The sequence below is a fragment of the Aspergillus aculeatus genome (assembly GCF_001890905.1).
Source record: "Aspergillus aculeatus ATCC 16872 unplaced genomic scaffold ASPACscaffold_8, whole genome shotgun sequence".
In the NCBI taxonomy this organism is placed as follows: domain Eukaryota; kingdom Fungi; phylum Ascomycota; class Eurotiomycetes; order Eurotiales; family Aspergillaceae; genus Aspergillus; species Aspergillus aculeatus.
In genome coordinates, this window is record NW_017962983.1 from 1,010,649 (window position 1) to 1,023,814 (window position 13,166).

The following is a 13,166-nucleotide window of genomic DNA, read 5'->3' on the forward strand; positions in this document are numbered from 1 at the left end:
TTAGTTGATATTGATATCAACCACACCTCCGCAATCTGCGGACCATGACGCCATCAACGAGTTCGACACCTTTGGAGGCCTTGGTGAGGTTGGCGTTGCCCGAGTTGAACTGGGCACGCATCTCCTCTTGCACAAGGACCTGAGTGATCTGGTCCCACGTGGTGCTTCCTTTGACATATCGAGAGTTGAGATAGGAAGTCAAGAAGGTAGACCATTGTTCTCCGAGGTTGCAGAGAAGGAACTGGATTCGTGCGCCGTCACCGAGCTTCTCATTCTCGGCGAGGCTACGTTGGAACTTATCCAACGCTCCGGACATCTTCATGATGTATTCGTTGACGTCTTTGCAGTCGTCATACCGCAAGGATATAGCGGTTTGCAATCCTTCAAAAGATTGCACGTCCGAGACGACGTCAAAACGTCTTTTCAACTCGTCCCAGACTTCCTTCGCGCTGCCGAGTTTGATAACGCTGTGGCGAATCTCCTGAGTCAACGCAGTGCAGATGGCTCCCATAGCCTTTTCGTCCTCAGTCTCCCATGCGGATAGTTGTCTTTCATACCGGTCGACGGCCTTCTCGTAGGCCGCGAGTCTTGCATCAGAAGTATCGCCGGTAGGCCTTGAAGCACTCCGAGTGGTGCGTGAGGATCCAGTTGTAGCTGGAGCTGGTTCGGCTTCACCCTCTTGTGGTGCTGGCGTTGGAAAAACAGGTTGTTTGTGAACACCTGAGACGGTTCTCCAAAGGCCTTGTAAGCGGAGGTAAGTTTGCAACGCTTCGTGCCAGACTTGATAATTGCCCGCGCCTGTCAGGGCCGGGAGTTTGGTAACATCGACAGTCTGCTGGGCCATTGCCGATTGGTGGATAGGTCTTTTCGATCACACGTTTTATTGGTTGATCAAGACGTTCAACGTGGATTAGCACTTCTTGGCAGACGACTTGGTTGGTGGAGAAGTCTCCTTGGCACTGAACACCAAAGGATGTGGGAGGACGATGAAAAATGACCAATTCAAGGCTTCAAACTTGAGCCGGGCTCATAACCTGTGGAATAAATGATGGAATCTTGATGGATTTACTGGCTTAAAGAGGAAAGTTTGATGCCTTGAGATTCTTGGAATTGGTAAGGAAGGAAGAAATCTACACGAGTTCGTGGTGTTTACATATTGGTAGTTCTGTTTGAAATCATGTGACCTCGCTGAAGCGAGGCGTTACACGCACACGCCGATAGATTCCATGAGGACCATGAGTTTCTTCTCTCTTTATCAGAACTGTGAAAAAGCGAAACTGAATATAGGGTATCAGTCGCCCATTGTTCATGTCTATGTAGAGGCATTTGGAGGATCGGGAAAGCAAGGGAAAGAGAAAAGAAGTAAATGCTGCGCCCGTCCGTCCCATCTGGAGAGCGCATGACTCCTACATGCCTATTCTAAGGATTGCCCAATGACTCAAAACATTTGTAAACATCGCTATAGAAAGAATCCATCAAAGAGAAAAGGGGGCCGAGTCAAGCCCTCCACCCCTGCACAAACTCATGCAACCGATCGATGACCACCCCGAAGATGGCGTTCACGCTGTCTCCGATGAGCTGCTCGAAGTGCCGGATGGCCTCTTCCTCGGTCATTTCCAGGTGGAAACGCTCCTTGACCTTGAGGACGGCCTTGTCCGGCTCGACGCGGATGTCCGGGATGTTGGCGTCGACCATCAGACTGAACAGGTTCAGGATCAGGTTGGCGGACTTGCGGAGTGTGGTGTAGGCGGTAAAGCAGTACTGCTTGAACTGGAGGTACAGGGGGGAGGTGGTGCCGCCCATGCCCTCGACCATCTCCTTGCAGAGCTTCATCATCGGGGCGAACGGTTTGGGGTCGCGCCCGAGGATGAAGCCGAAGTCAGCGTGGAAGAAGTGGCCGTCCGGGGTGAGGAGCAGGTTCTCCAGGTGGCGGTCGCCAACGCCGAGAAGGTAGGTGATGACGCAGTACCCCGCGCAGGACTTGATGTAGGTGTCCATGGTCTCCTTGCGGACGCCGAGGGGCTCGGTGTCGTCCGGGTTGTTCTCCTTCAGGTAGGCGAGCACGGATTTGTATTTGGCCGAGATGGCGGATAGGGAGGCCGAGGGGATGAACTGCACGGCACCCGCGGTGGCGTTGGTGGCTAGGATGCGGTAGGGGGTGAGTCTGAGATCGAGGTTCTCTTTCTGGAGGAGGCGGTCCATGAGGATGATGATCTGGATGACCAGCTGGTCTTGTCGGAGGTCGTCGCCGACCTTGAACAATATAGGGTATTTGCGGCCGTCCGCGGTCTTGAAGACAATCTGCAGCGGCGAGAGGGAGGATTTAAAGACGTTGGCTTCGTCCGGGTGACAGCCCGTCACCATGATCTCCGGGTCTAGGGGCAGTGGCAACGGGGGATCGATCTGGAGCAGTTCGTGTTTCGGGTCTTTGAGGAATTTCTTTAGCTTCTCGATTTTGAGGATACGATTATCGCGGGAGAAGCGGACGTCTTTGGCGATCTTGGTGAGTATGACCACGAGCTCGCCCTGCCGTAGCAGTGTCTTGCGATGCTCTGGTTGTATCTGCTCCAATTCGGTCATGAAGTAGTATTCCACCCTCGCGAAGAGTCTGCGTTGCGCGGACAATGTACCCGGCCCAGTGTCGTCGCATTCGACCATCAGGTACCAGTGTAGATAGCTGCCTAGTTTGAAGTTGTTTGCGGCACGCGTGACGAGGAAGTTGGCTAGCGACGAGTCATGAGCAGCGTCCCCTGCGGCGCCCTCGGGATTTTCTTCGTATTTGAGTGCCTGCACTAGTTGCAGCAGATAGAGTAGCAGTTCCTCGTCGTCAGATTTGCGGAGTCTCTCCACGGCATATGAGCGGACCGCGGCGTTGTCAAAAGTCGGCCCCAGTAGCTCGAGTGCGTCGTCCACATCGATTTCCGTCCATTTCGGCAGGATTTCCACTGCCTGATGTGCTTCACCAACGTCACGCCAGTTTACGGACTTGACAAATTTGGTGAGTGCCCTCTTCTCGCGCGTCAGATAGTATCTAAATCGCCATACAAGGTCCTTCTCCTCTGCCGTTAAATCCTGAGTGGGCTCGTATGATAGAATCACATTGAGCTCGTCGCGGATCTTAGGGTTTGGCTTCAGATCGCGATCCATAATCCCCGTACGGGTGCTCCGAATCAGTCTTCGGTGCTTGTCCTCGCATGGGTTTCCTGTCTGTCCGACTTCGGGGTCGTATATCCTGATCACACCACTGCCGTCGGCACCCTCAATACCGGGGCCGAATCGGACTTCTGGAAGGGGCTTGAGCGGAGTATTCGTGTTCATGGGCGCATTTTGGGGATATGTCGAGATTGGCGGGGCGGGGTACTCATGGTCAGCCCAAACGATCGGATGGTCGAATCGGGGAAATTCGACGTAGAGGGTGAAATTCTCATCGTCCACCTTATCCTCGTCAGAATCGTCGGCATCCTCTATACGACCGTCGGAGCTTTTGTGTTTGATGGCCTTCATGCGTATGGCCCGTTTTCTCGCAGCCTCCTCGGCATTGAGCTTCAGTCTCTCCAATTGTCGGAAGACCATCTGGTCCATCCAATCGATACGCGGCAGCTCGCCCATCTCATGCTTCTTAATCAGCACCTCGACTCTTTCCAGCTCCATTTCTTCCAACGACGGACCTAGTGGGTCAGGAGCGTTTGCTTTCCGACGCTTGGGTGGTGGAGTCGATGGAGTGGTGGTCGAAGAGAACCCATCCGCAGCTCGATGCCGGTATATCTTGCATTTCTGCCTGCCCATCTTCAACTTCCCGTCCGCGTCGAAGAGTGGGATTGTTGTTCCACCGAATGGTACGTAATGGCCATGGGCTCCCTCGCCGCCGAACGGAGATAAGTCCCAGACTGTGATAGCTAATTGACTCTTCAGAGGAGCGTCTTTGATTGAGACGGGCATTTGCAGCCACTCGTTCCATGACCTCGCGGATTTGAACGCCTTATATGGGGTCTGTAGAGGTACTCCCAGCGGTTTGGATTCGGACCATAATTGCACGGTGACGAATAGATCCGAGTGAGGGTTTTGCGCGGAGCCAAGGTGACGGAGATCTGGCCGTTGGAGGAGGACGGAGAAGGGAATTTCCTTCTGCTTTCCCTCTAAAGAGCCACTTGGAAGTTGGAGCTTATTAGCGGATTAAAGCGGCCAGGTATCGGACAGGCAGTGCCCACTTACACCTTGACGTGGATGGGAAAGTCCACCTGCGTGGAGACGGCGAAGGTAAAGGCCTCCATCCTGCGATTCGGATTCTCAGAAGCCAGACAGTATCAAGTCAAGTCACCCGCCAGTAATCGTCATGGTGAGCTTGTTACTATCTCACGATGGTGATAGGTGTGGTGCTGTATGCGGGAACTTATCGGGGGAAGTTGAGTTGTTAGAGACGTTCATCATTCCCGCAGCTCCGAACAGATGAGGCGATGATAGGCTGGGACGACCCACAGTTGCTTGTGGGCTGCCGGGACTGACGCGGGGGTCACATGATTAACGCGCTCGGCGCGTGCACCACAACGGATTAGTTTAGATAAGGCAAATGGGAAGATTATTGAGAACAGAATAATTGCATCTAAAAGTTTATCGAAGCCTGGATAATTGACTCTGCACGAAAGGTGGTGCTACGATCTCTCCTGGCGCCAACTGAAACCCAGACACCCTCAGTCCTTTGTTTTCTTTCCTCATTTCCTGCGCGCAGCCTTGATTCCCCCTCCCACCGACTACTGAGTAGGTTGTCTAGCGGCCGTTCGCGTTTCTTTGTCTTCCCCTCAGCGCGCCTCGTTTGTCGCATAGTCTCTGCCCTCCAAGAGATGGCACGACGTCCTTCTCCCACCCGAACCTCAACTCAGGCAGTTTCACCTGGACCATCCTCCGATAAGGAAAACCATCCAACATCAGCCGGTAACAGCAAGCGTGTTCAAATCCAAGCCATGCCCAGCAGCGCCTCGAGGAAGCGGCAACGACTGTCCACGCGGGGCACCAACTCACAAGGAAGCCAGTCTCAAGGATCGCGATCACAGCCCGCCCGCGATAAGGACTATTATGACCCGGATCAAGATGAAGCCGAACGACGGAGAATCCGAAAGGGACTGAGAGACCTGACGCGGGACCTCAACGGTGGGCTATCCCTCCCTCATCGATATGGAATTGCTTTCTCTCTAACCTTCTCCCCGCTGCAGACTCCCGCAGTGAGTTTATGCAGGCTGGAAACAGTGGTATTAAGTCTACGATAGAAAAGGCCAACGAGTTGTTTCAGGGCGTCAAGCAAACCTCGGATGCAACCATCGACTCTCGGCTATTGGTCAGCGCGGCGGACCTAGGGTACAAGAAGACCGCACAATTAGTTCTGGGCGACGCCAGTGCAGGCATTGACGTCGACGAATTTGTCTCCAAGTGTATCACTTTCATGCGCCAGGCCCCCGCAGACTCTCAAAGCACAGTTCCCAGCAGCACACAACGTCGCCGCGCTGCCCGCCCAGCAGATGATGACGGTGAAGATAATGGAGATGCCTTGAACTGGGACTGGCTGGGACGGGCTGCGTCCTTCTGCAGCAATGCCCGGCCCTCGGTCCCTGGATTCCTTCTGGGCCCGCTCTCGGTGCAGAAACGAACCCGTCAGCAGGCCGTTCGGAGGGTCAGGGAACGGATCGACCCCAGTCGGGCGGTCGCACCGCAGGATCTCCAAGACAAAGACCTTGACAGGCAAGAAACGTCTAATCTGACCACCATGTGTGGCAGCATCAACGGTTTACTGGCGAAGACACAAAACCATGGCCAAGACACCGTCGAAAGACAGCTGTCGGCGCTCCAAGCAGAGCCTTCCGACGAGCAGCTGCAGAAAGTGATGGCGGAGAACAATGTAGCTGATGATGGTGGCGTCCCGCTGTTCCGCTTCTGCATCAACCCGAGGTCCTTTGGACAGAGCGTGGAGAACCTGTTTTACGTGAGTTTCCTGGTTCGTGATGGGTTGATTGGTATCTCGGTGGACAGTAGAGGATTGCCGACGTTACGTAAGTTTGCTCCCCTACTCATCTGCAGATTCTGGTATTGACCTTGCATGTTCTAGACGCTGCGAAGCCTCACGCGCCCAGCGAGGCTCTGAAGAAGGGAGTCCAGAAGCACCAGGCTATCTTCACCCTGGACTTTGAGACCTGGCAGGATCTGATCGAGGCCTATGGGATCAATGAATGTATCATTCCTCATCGCGCGGAAGAAGCCCAGCCAACGGCGCAGACCTGGCGATGATCATGGGTTCAACGCGTAGGGCTGGCTGGCCTGTGATGACTTTTTCTTAGCTATGTAGCAGGCGTATGGTTGCGTTTCTTGTAGGTGAGGATACCCATTTGTTGACAAGGAAATTTGGCCGCGATTTCGATGTCATGTTTTGTACATTCTCGGGGGTGTCATTCGATGTAGATATTTACTATCGGCATCTAAAAAGGGACTTACGAATCTGAGTGATTGCAGACAGGATACTACTCACAGGAGCATTGTAAATGGCTGGACTTGATTCATACAAGAAGTCGAGCCCCTAAATAATATGTAGAAACCACCAAAGAAGCGAGACAGGATGCCGCTAAGTCAAATTTAATGGCAGCAGTATCTCCAACCTACAAGTGCACAGCCAGACCCTTGCCGAATAAACGAGTCTCATGCCATGTGGTTGGCAGCTGTTTGATGTAATGCTTAGTAATTGACGACGCCTAACTTAGCCGTTGATGTTTTGTAATTAAATAAGTCTGGCCGTTGGAGCTTAGTAATAATTGAGTCTAACTACTGGCAATGTTTAGCGATAAACAAAGGCTGGCGCTGGCTGTAGATAATTTGGAATTCAATAAGTCAAGCTGTCAATGTTTAGCAATTAAGTCAGTCTAGCCCCGGCCCGTGGTGCCAGTGGCAGTTGGCCGATTGCGGCCGGGCTGGCAATGACGTCACAGCACCTGCAATCACGAGCATGCGCCCTCCGTTTCATCAAAGGAGAAGCTGTTCTAGTTTTAGCAGCTGCGTTGTCAGGCATCCTCCCTGCAAGCCTTTTCACGATCTGCCCACCCCTTTTCTGTGCCCTCGTGCGAAAGACCCGTCGAAAAAATTTACTCTATTTATTCTCCTTGAGGTGGCAGTGGTCGCGACCGAACCACTTCTGATTGAGATCTACGCCTCTCCAAACCTTTTTACAAGCACTTTAACATCTCACCAGAGACGCACCCGAAAGCTTGCAGCATGGCTCCTCTTTTCCCGAAGAATCCGGCCGATGTGATGGTCATTCGCAATGTGACTTCCAATGTAATCACTATGAGCTTGCCGTTTGCGCGGTTCGGTCACTTGAAGTTCGGAGGGCGTGGTACCTTAGGTGCGCATTCCACTTATGTTGCAAGGGTCTTCGAGACCTGGAGCCCGCCACAGTGCTCGTGCTGACTCTGGATGAATGGTATATAGTCAAGATGGCTTCCGGCTCTGTTGCCGTGTTCTCTCCGGTCAGTCTGACCCAAGAGGTTCGCGAAACGGTCAACAGTCTGGGAGGCAACGTCAAGTACATCGCCGCTCTGGACCTCGAGCACCATATCCACCTGACTGCGTGGAAAGAGGCATATCCAGATGCCGAGATTATCGCTCCCGAGGGACTCTGGGAGAAACGCCAGTCCAACCCTAAGACCAAAGACACTACCCCCTTCCGTCATGTCTACCGCAAGGAACTGGCCGGAACGCAGAAGATCTCGCAGGAGTTCGATGCAGAGTTCGAAACCGAATATGTCCACGCCCACCAGTCGCGAGAGCTGGTGTTCTTCCACAAGCCCTCCCGCACCCTCATCGAGGCCGACTTACTCTTCAATCTCCCCGCGCGTGAACAGTACTCGAAGACTGGGGAGAGCGCCACGTCGGGTCTCTTGACGAAGATCATCAGTCCACTCTTGAACGCAAATGCGCCTGCCACCTGGCAGAAGAGATTTGTCTGGTATGCGCTGTCCAGCTCGGATCGCAAGGGCTTTACGGAGTCAATCCAGAGGATTGATAAGTGGGACTTCAATCGCTTGATCCCGTGCCATGGAGATGTGATCGAGAGCGGTGCCAAGGGAGTTTTCCGCACGGTCATGGAGTGGTTTTTGGAGGATCGGAAACGGACTTGATGAGGAGAACAAAAACGCCGAGCTTCCTGTGACTTTTACTAATCGATACTTCATTCCTTCAGCTGCGGATGATCTTCATTTTTGGTGCTGGGTGCGAACGATATCCACTTGTTGTATAATCATAGTGCAGGGCCGCTTTGCGATGTGTTGTTTGAAATTACTGCTGGCTGGTGTGCGTACTGTAATTGTGTTCTGGGACATAGGCAGGTTCAATAGTTTTAATAGGCCAACTTCCGAAAAATCAGCCGGAGCCGATAATTGGTGAATCCGTTGTTATTGTTCTTGATCGGCGGGAAGTCGAGCGGTGGAAGCTTTATTGACTGACGATCTGCGATTAGTCTATTCTGGAGCCATGGTCGGCTCAAGGCACTTAAGTTGAAGAGGATAATGGTGATTCTTCAGATAGGGACCACTTAATAGGAGGCTTTAAGAAGTTACACTAATTTGCAGATGCGAATCGGGGCTGCCACGACTTATCCCATGACGTCATCGGGGCTGCCACAGCCCGTCCCCCCTTTTTTCCTCGTTACTACGAGTCTTTTTACATTTGTATCGGTGGTGCGCTGCTCGTCTGCATGAACAGGAGAGGAAATCACCTACTCAGACTCAAACATTTTTTCAAGGATCGTTCTAGAGGTGGGAACGCTACCGCAGACCTTCCTCGGGTCAAGTGGATACGAGAAAGGGATAACATCCATCCAAGGTGGGGAAATCTTTCAGCCTTAAGTGGGCTCTGTTCGGCTGCCAGAATTCCCTTGCTGCAGATGGTGTGGCTTGGAATGTGAATGTGATGATGATGTATCAAGCTGCTGTATTGTAAACTCGGCTGCCTGGTAATCTTTCTTTCATTCAGGAAGGCGTGTACGAATGCACTGGATTATAATACCCTGTAGCCAGGGAATTAACTTAGAGTAGTGTACATGCAGTACATCGGTGGTCATATCGTCAATGGTAGCTTTCCAGGTACCCTCCTTGTAGCTTTCTCAAAGATTGGTTAGGAGTCAAGCCACTCAAACTCACCTGATGGGCGATCAATCAATTTCCTTCCCGCCTTTTTGCTTCCCGTCCTATTTCTTGGGGCTTGGGCAGACGATGTCATGTCATTCGCAATTGCTTGAATTGAATACTGGCTACGTACGATGACGTTCGAGTCGTTGTGCCGTGTAAGGGAAATGGACTCTTCATTGAGGGTCTGAAACTTACATATATAACCACCGAGTCCGCTTCAGCTCTCCTTCCCTTCATCGTTCCTTCTGTCTGCAAGATAACTCGCTCATCACTCACTTCCTCTATCCTCCTCTACTCTAATCTTGCAGTCACTGTACTGTTCCAATCAACAAGCCTGCGTAACCGCGTTACCAGTAACTCATCATGCCTGTCATCTCACGTCTCATTTCCATCGTCTTCCGTGTGGTGGAAGTCATTTGCGCTGCAGTATGTACAACCCCTAGTCAACTGCATGTTCATCCCCCCAAAACAGAAGCTAACGAGTCATGATTCGTAGGTGGTTGCCGGTATCATTGGACACTACCTGCACCAATATGATGGCGATGCTTGGCCGGTCGCCAGATGGATCTATACCGAAGTCATAGCCGGCTTGTCGATACTGCTGGGCCTGATATGGCTGATCCCGTTCTCATCGGGCTTCTTCTCGTGGCCGTGTACGTGTTGTGCCGCCTCCTTGCGTCCCTCAATCTTAGCGTTGCGTATCACTTATACTGACGTTACACAGTCGATGTCATCATCTCCTTTGCTTGGTTCGCTGCGTTCGGAATATTGGTCGATGCGATCCACAAGCTGAACTGTGGATCTATCTGGTACTGGGGCGGCATCATCCACAACAACTCGTGTGGCCGATGGAAGGCGGCCGAAGCGTTTAGTTTCATATCCGCCATCGTCTGGCTGGCCTCGGCGCTTCTGGTATGATCCAATGACACCAATTCAAGGCTATAGTCTGATACTGACATGCCTTGCAGGGCATCTGGTTTACCTTCCGTGTCCGCGACTCGTCTGCTCCCCGACAGTAAGTGACCCGACCTTTTGTGCATTTTGTGTAACACGTTAGTGACATGAAGCAGCAGCCGTCGCCGCTTTGGCCGCTCTGCTGTCTAGATGGACAGTTAGTTGACCGCGCTGTTCATCTGTGCGACCAGACGGACTAATCCTCCGATGCTTGTCGTGCACCAATCATGCGAGATGTCGTCGTTCGATGTTCACCCATTACGATGTGACATGCATTGTCACGACGCGACTTAATGAGATCTCTTCTAATTAATATTCTGATACCCGGTTGGCGTGCTAATGCTTGATGAAGGGATGCTGATGGCTTTCGTTGTTTGCTTTGTGATTTGCTATGATATTGATCTAATATGATGCTATTTCTCAATTGAAGGAATGTCTATGCTGTGGGGATGGATTCCACCCAAAGAGGTGTTTCACATTTTGATCCTGATTACCTTGTTCACACTAATAGAATCCAAGTACCAGGAGGTTTGGGGTCCGAGGTTCAGTGTCAGCAGAATTCTCCCCACCGACCGAGTCGCGGAGTGCTGAGCATTTTCGCTGGGCTGACCTCCTTTGACTCCTCTCTGCGAGTAATACGTGCCTCGAGTAATGAAAGGTACATAGATGGTTCGATATAACATTGTTGCAAACGTTCCAATTGATTGGCTCGTGATGACTAACTTTAGCGTGGCGGACATTCCTCGGAGTCTGGGTCCCTTCCGCAGATCCCGTAATCTCATTCATGGATGGAGAATCAACCATGGCAGGAGTGCCGCAATCAGGGGTAGGATCGAGTTCGCGATCGTCCTCTCTTGAGAAGGGCTCGCAGGACTATCGTTTGACGGTGCTGGAGCCTGAGCATCATGACGACTCCGACAGCAGCCAGCTGGTTGTGATTGGGCGGGAAAGCTCCGACCTGCGGCCCGATGCCGCCACGAGGGAGCCTCTGCTACCAATTTCATCCCCGAGTCCAAGTCAAAATCGTCATCATGAGCTCGGGAAATTCTCATGCTCCTTATCTGGCATTCGTACCTGGATCAAAGGTCCAGTCCCGCCAGTCGAGTACAAAATCACCCCATGGCTAGCCCGCTGGCAGACGGCCCCGAGCCGTTACATTGAGCGTCTCCTTCCGAGCACCCGCGCCAGAGTCTCGCTTCTGGTGGTTGGTATCGCCCTGTGGGGAGTGGTGTTTTTGACCATCCTGCACTATTCGATTACGGGGCAAGAGATTCCTGGATATGGAACTCCAGTCAAGCTATCGTGTCATGCACGACTATGGTATGTCCCCCTACTCGTTTCCTCCACATAACCCAGTCTCACAATCCCTTGCTCAGGTATAATTCCACAGAGTGTGGTCTCGACGGCGAGGCCTGCCGTCCGTTTGATAACGGTGGCTTTGCCTTTCGCTGCCCCGCCAGCTGTGCGGATGCGATTCTGCTCGAGCCGTATGTTGTCGGGCCTGCAGAGTACAACTATCGTCCGCTAGTCATCGGAGGATCCCTCCAGGACAATTCCACTGCAGACACTCCAGCTAGCTTTGGAGACATAGGCATCTACCGCGGCGACTCCGCCATCTGCCCTGCGGCACTCCACGCCGGCCTGATCAACAGCCAAACCGGCGGCTGCGGCGTGCTCCGCCGCACAGGCGAGCATAACGACTACCCGTCTGTCTCCAAGAACGGGATCACGAGCATCGGCTTCGCATCCTCCTTCCCGCTCTCCTTCACCTTCAACACCAACTCATCCGAGAGAACCAGCTGTCGTGACCAGCGCTGGCCGCTCTTCACCTTCTCGCTCATCACCACCACCCTCCTCTCCCTCTGCACCACCTCCTCCGCGGGCTTCTTCGCCTCCATCTACTTCATCGTCTACTTCCAAGTCGCCCTCTCCTCGGACCCCCCGTACTCCCCCGACTACCTTGAGATCGTCTCCACAGCCCTGGGCCGCTTCCTCCCGTGCGCCATCGTCGGCTGGGCGATCTACCACTTCGCTGTGCGGCGCACACTGGCCCACAACCTCCCCGCGCGCTGGGACCAGACCGTCCTCTGGCTGGGCCCCTGCTGGGTCGGCGCCCTCAACACCGACACCTTCGACAAGATCCCGATCTCGCGCCTCACGCCGCACGACCTGCAGCAGCAGCCCGGCGCCATTCCCGCGCTGCTAATAATCGTCGCCTGCCTGGTCCTCATCGTCCTCACCCAGGCCCTAGCTTTTCGGAATGAAGGCCGCCTCCCGCAGATGCTGACCGTGTATGGTGTCTTCGTCGCCGGCATCGCCTTGCTCCTTTCCGTGCCCCACATGAACCTCCGCATCCATCACTACATCCTCAGCCTCCTGTTCCTGCCGGGCACCACCCTGCAGACCCGCCCCTGTCTCGTGTATCAGGGCCTGCTGGTGGGGCTGTTCGTCAACGGCATCGCGCGCTGGGGCTTCGATTCCATCCTGCAGACCGGCGCGGCGCTGCTCGAGGGCGCCCAGTTGGGCAGTGTGCTGCCCGTCGTCGGGACGCCGGTTGTGCTGGGCGCCAGCCACATTGCTTTCGCTGTCGGCAGGGACGCGCTGATGAACGGCACCCGCGGGCCGTCGGCGGGAGATGGGGTGAGTGTTTTGGTTAACGATGTCGAGCGGTATAGAGGCTTTTGGTCGGATTTGGTTCCCGGTGCCGGTGATGTTGATGCTGATGCTGGTGGTGGTAATGCTACGGTCGCTGCTGCTGCTGTTGCTGCTGCTGGGGAGGGATTGTTCAATTGGACGAGGCAGACAGACAGCGAGGATGAGTATTTCCGATTCGCGTTTGTGCGCTTGAATGCCTTGGGTGGGTTCTGGTATGAGGATTTCACGAAGCCTGGGGTTTGGACGAGGGAGGGGGAGTGGGTGGGGTGGGAGGAGGTTGAGAAAGATACGGATGGTGATGGTGATGGTGATAATGGTGGGGAGAGGTGAGGAGATTTTTGACAGCTATTTCCGTCATCTAGATTGTTATTGGATTTATCCTGGTCCTCGAACAGG

General features: G+C 53.5%; 6 protein-coding genes across 6 annotated transcripts; 4 read left to right on the top strand and 2 right to left on the bottom strand.

The window, feature by feature from the left end:
* Positions 1-16: 16 nt before the first annotated feature.
* On the bottom strand, positions 17-844 carry ASPACDRAFT_60690 (uncharacterized protein; the record flags this gene model as incomplete). The annotated part of the gene is made up of 1 exon (XM_020203584.1): positions 17-844. The coding sequence occupies one exon, from the start codon at positions 842-844 to the stop codon at positions 17-19; it is 828 nt and encodes a 275-aa protein (XP_020056211.1).
* A 327-nt stretch (positions 845-1,171) lies between these two features.
* Positions 1,172-4,336, bottom strand: ASPACDRAFT_119712 (phosphatidylinositol 3-kinase VPS34). The gene is made up of 2 exons (XM_020196272.1): positions 4,213-4,336; positions 1,172-4,147 (listed from the first exon to the last, which is right to left on the bottom strand). Exons 1-2 carry the CDS (start codon positions 4,269-4,271, stop codon positions 1,498-1,500), a joined length of 2,709 nt encoding a protein of 902 aa, XP_020056212.1. The 5' UTR covers positions 4,272-4,336; the 3' UTR covers positions 1,172-1,497.
* A 488-nt stretch (positions 4,337-4,824) lies between these two features.
* ASPACDRAFT_78801 (non-structural maintenance of chromosomes element 4 family protein) lies at positions 4,825-6,463 on the top strand. The gene is made up of 3 exons (XM_020205270.1): positions 4,825-5,145; positions 5,208-6,038; positions 6,095-6,463. Exons 1-3 carry the CDS (start codon positions 4,839-4,841, stop codon positions 6,271-6,273), a joined length of 1,317 nt encoding a protein of 438 aa, XP_020056213.1. The 5' UTR covers positions 4,825-4,838; the 3' UTR covers positions 6,274-6,463.
* Positions 6,464-6,923: 460 nt separating this feature from the next.
* ASPACDRAFT_78802 (uncharacterized protein) lies at positions 6,924-8,641 on the top strand. The gene is made up of 2 exons (XM_020205271.1): positions 6,924-7,378; positions 7,465-8,641. The coding sequence occupies exons 1-2, from the start codon at positions 7,249-7,251 to the stop codon at positions 8,151-8,153; spliced, it is 819 nt and encodes a 272-aa protein (XP_020056214.1). The 5' UTR covers positions 6,924-7,248; the 3' UTR covers positions 8,154-8,641.
* Positions 8,642-9,421: 780 nt separating this feature from the next.
* ASPACDRAFT_78803 (MARVEL domain-containing protein) lies at positions 9,422-10,676 on the top strand. Its single transcript, XM_020205272.1, has 5 exons — positions 9,422-9,587; positions 9,658-9,814; positions 9,886-10,073; positions 10,130-10,176; positions 10,232-10,676. The coding sequence occupies exons 1-5, from the start codon at positions 9,525-9,527 to the stop codon at positions 10,263-10,265; spliced, it is 489 nt and encodes a 162-aa protein (XP_020056215.1). The 5' UTR covers positions 9,422-9,524; the 3' UTR covers positions 10,266-10,676.
* Positions 10,677-10,917: 241 nt separating this feature from the next.
* On the top strand, positions 10,918-13,100 carry ASPACDRAFT_43510 (LCCL domain-containing protein; the record flags this gene model as incomplete). Its single annotated transcript, XM_020201269.1, has 2 exons — positions 10,918-11,435; positions 11,492-13,100. The coding sequence occupies 2 exons, from the start codon at positions 10,918-10,920 to the stop codon at positions 13,098-13,100; spliced, it is 2,127 nt and encodes a 708-aa protein (XP_020056216.1).
* Between the last annotated feature and the right edge of the window lie 66 nt (positions 13,101-13,166).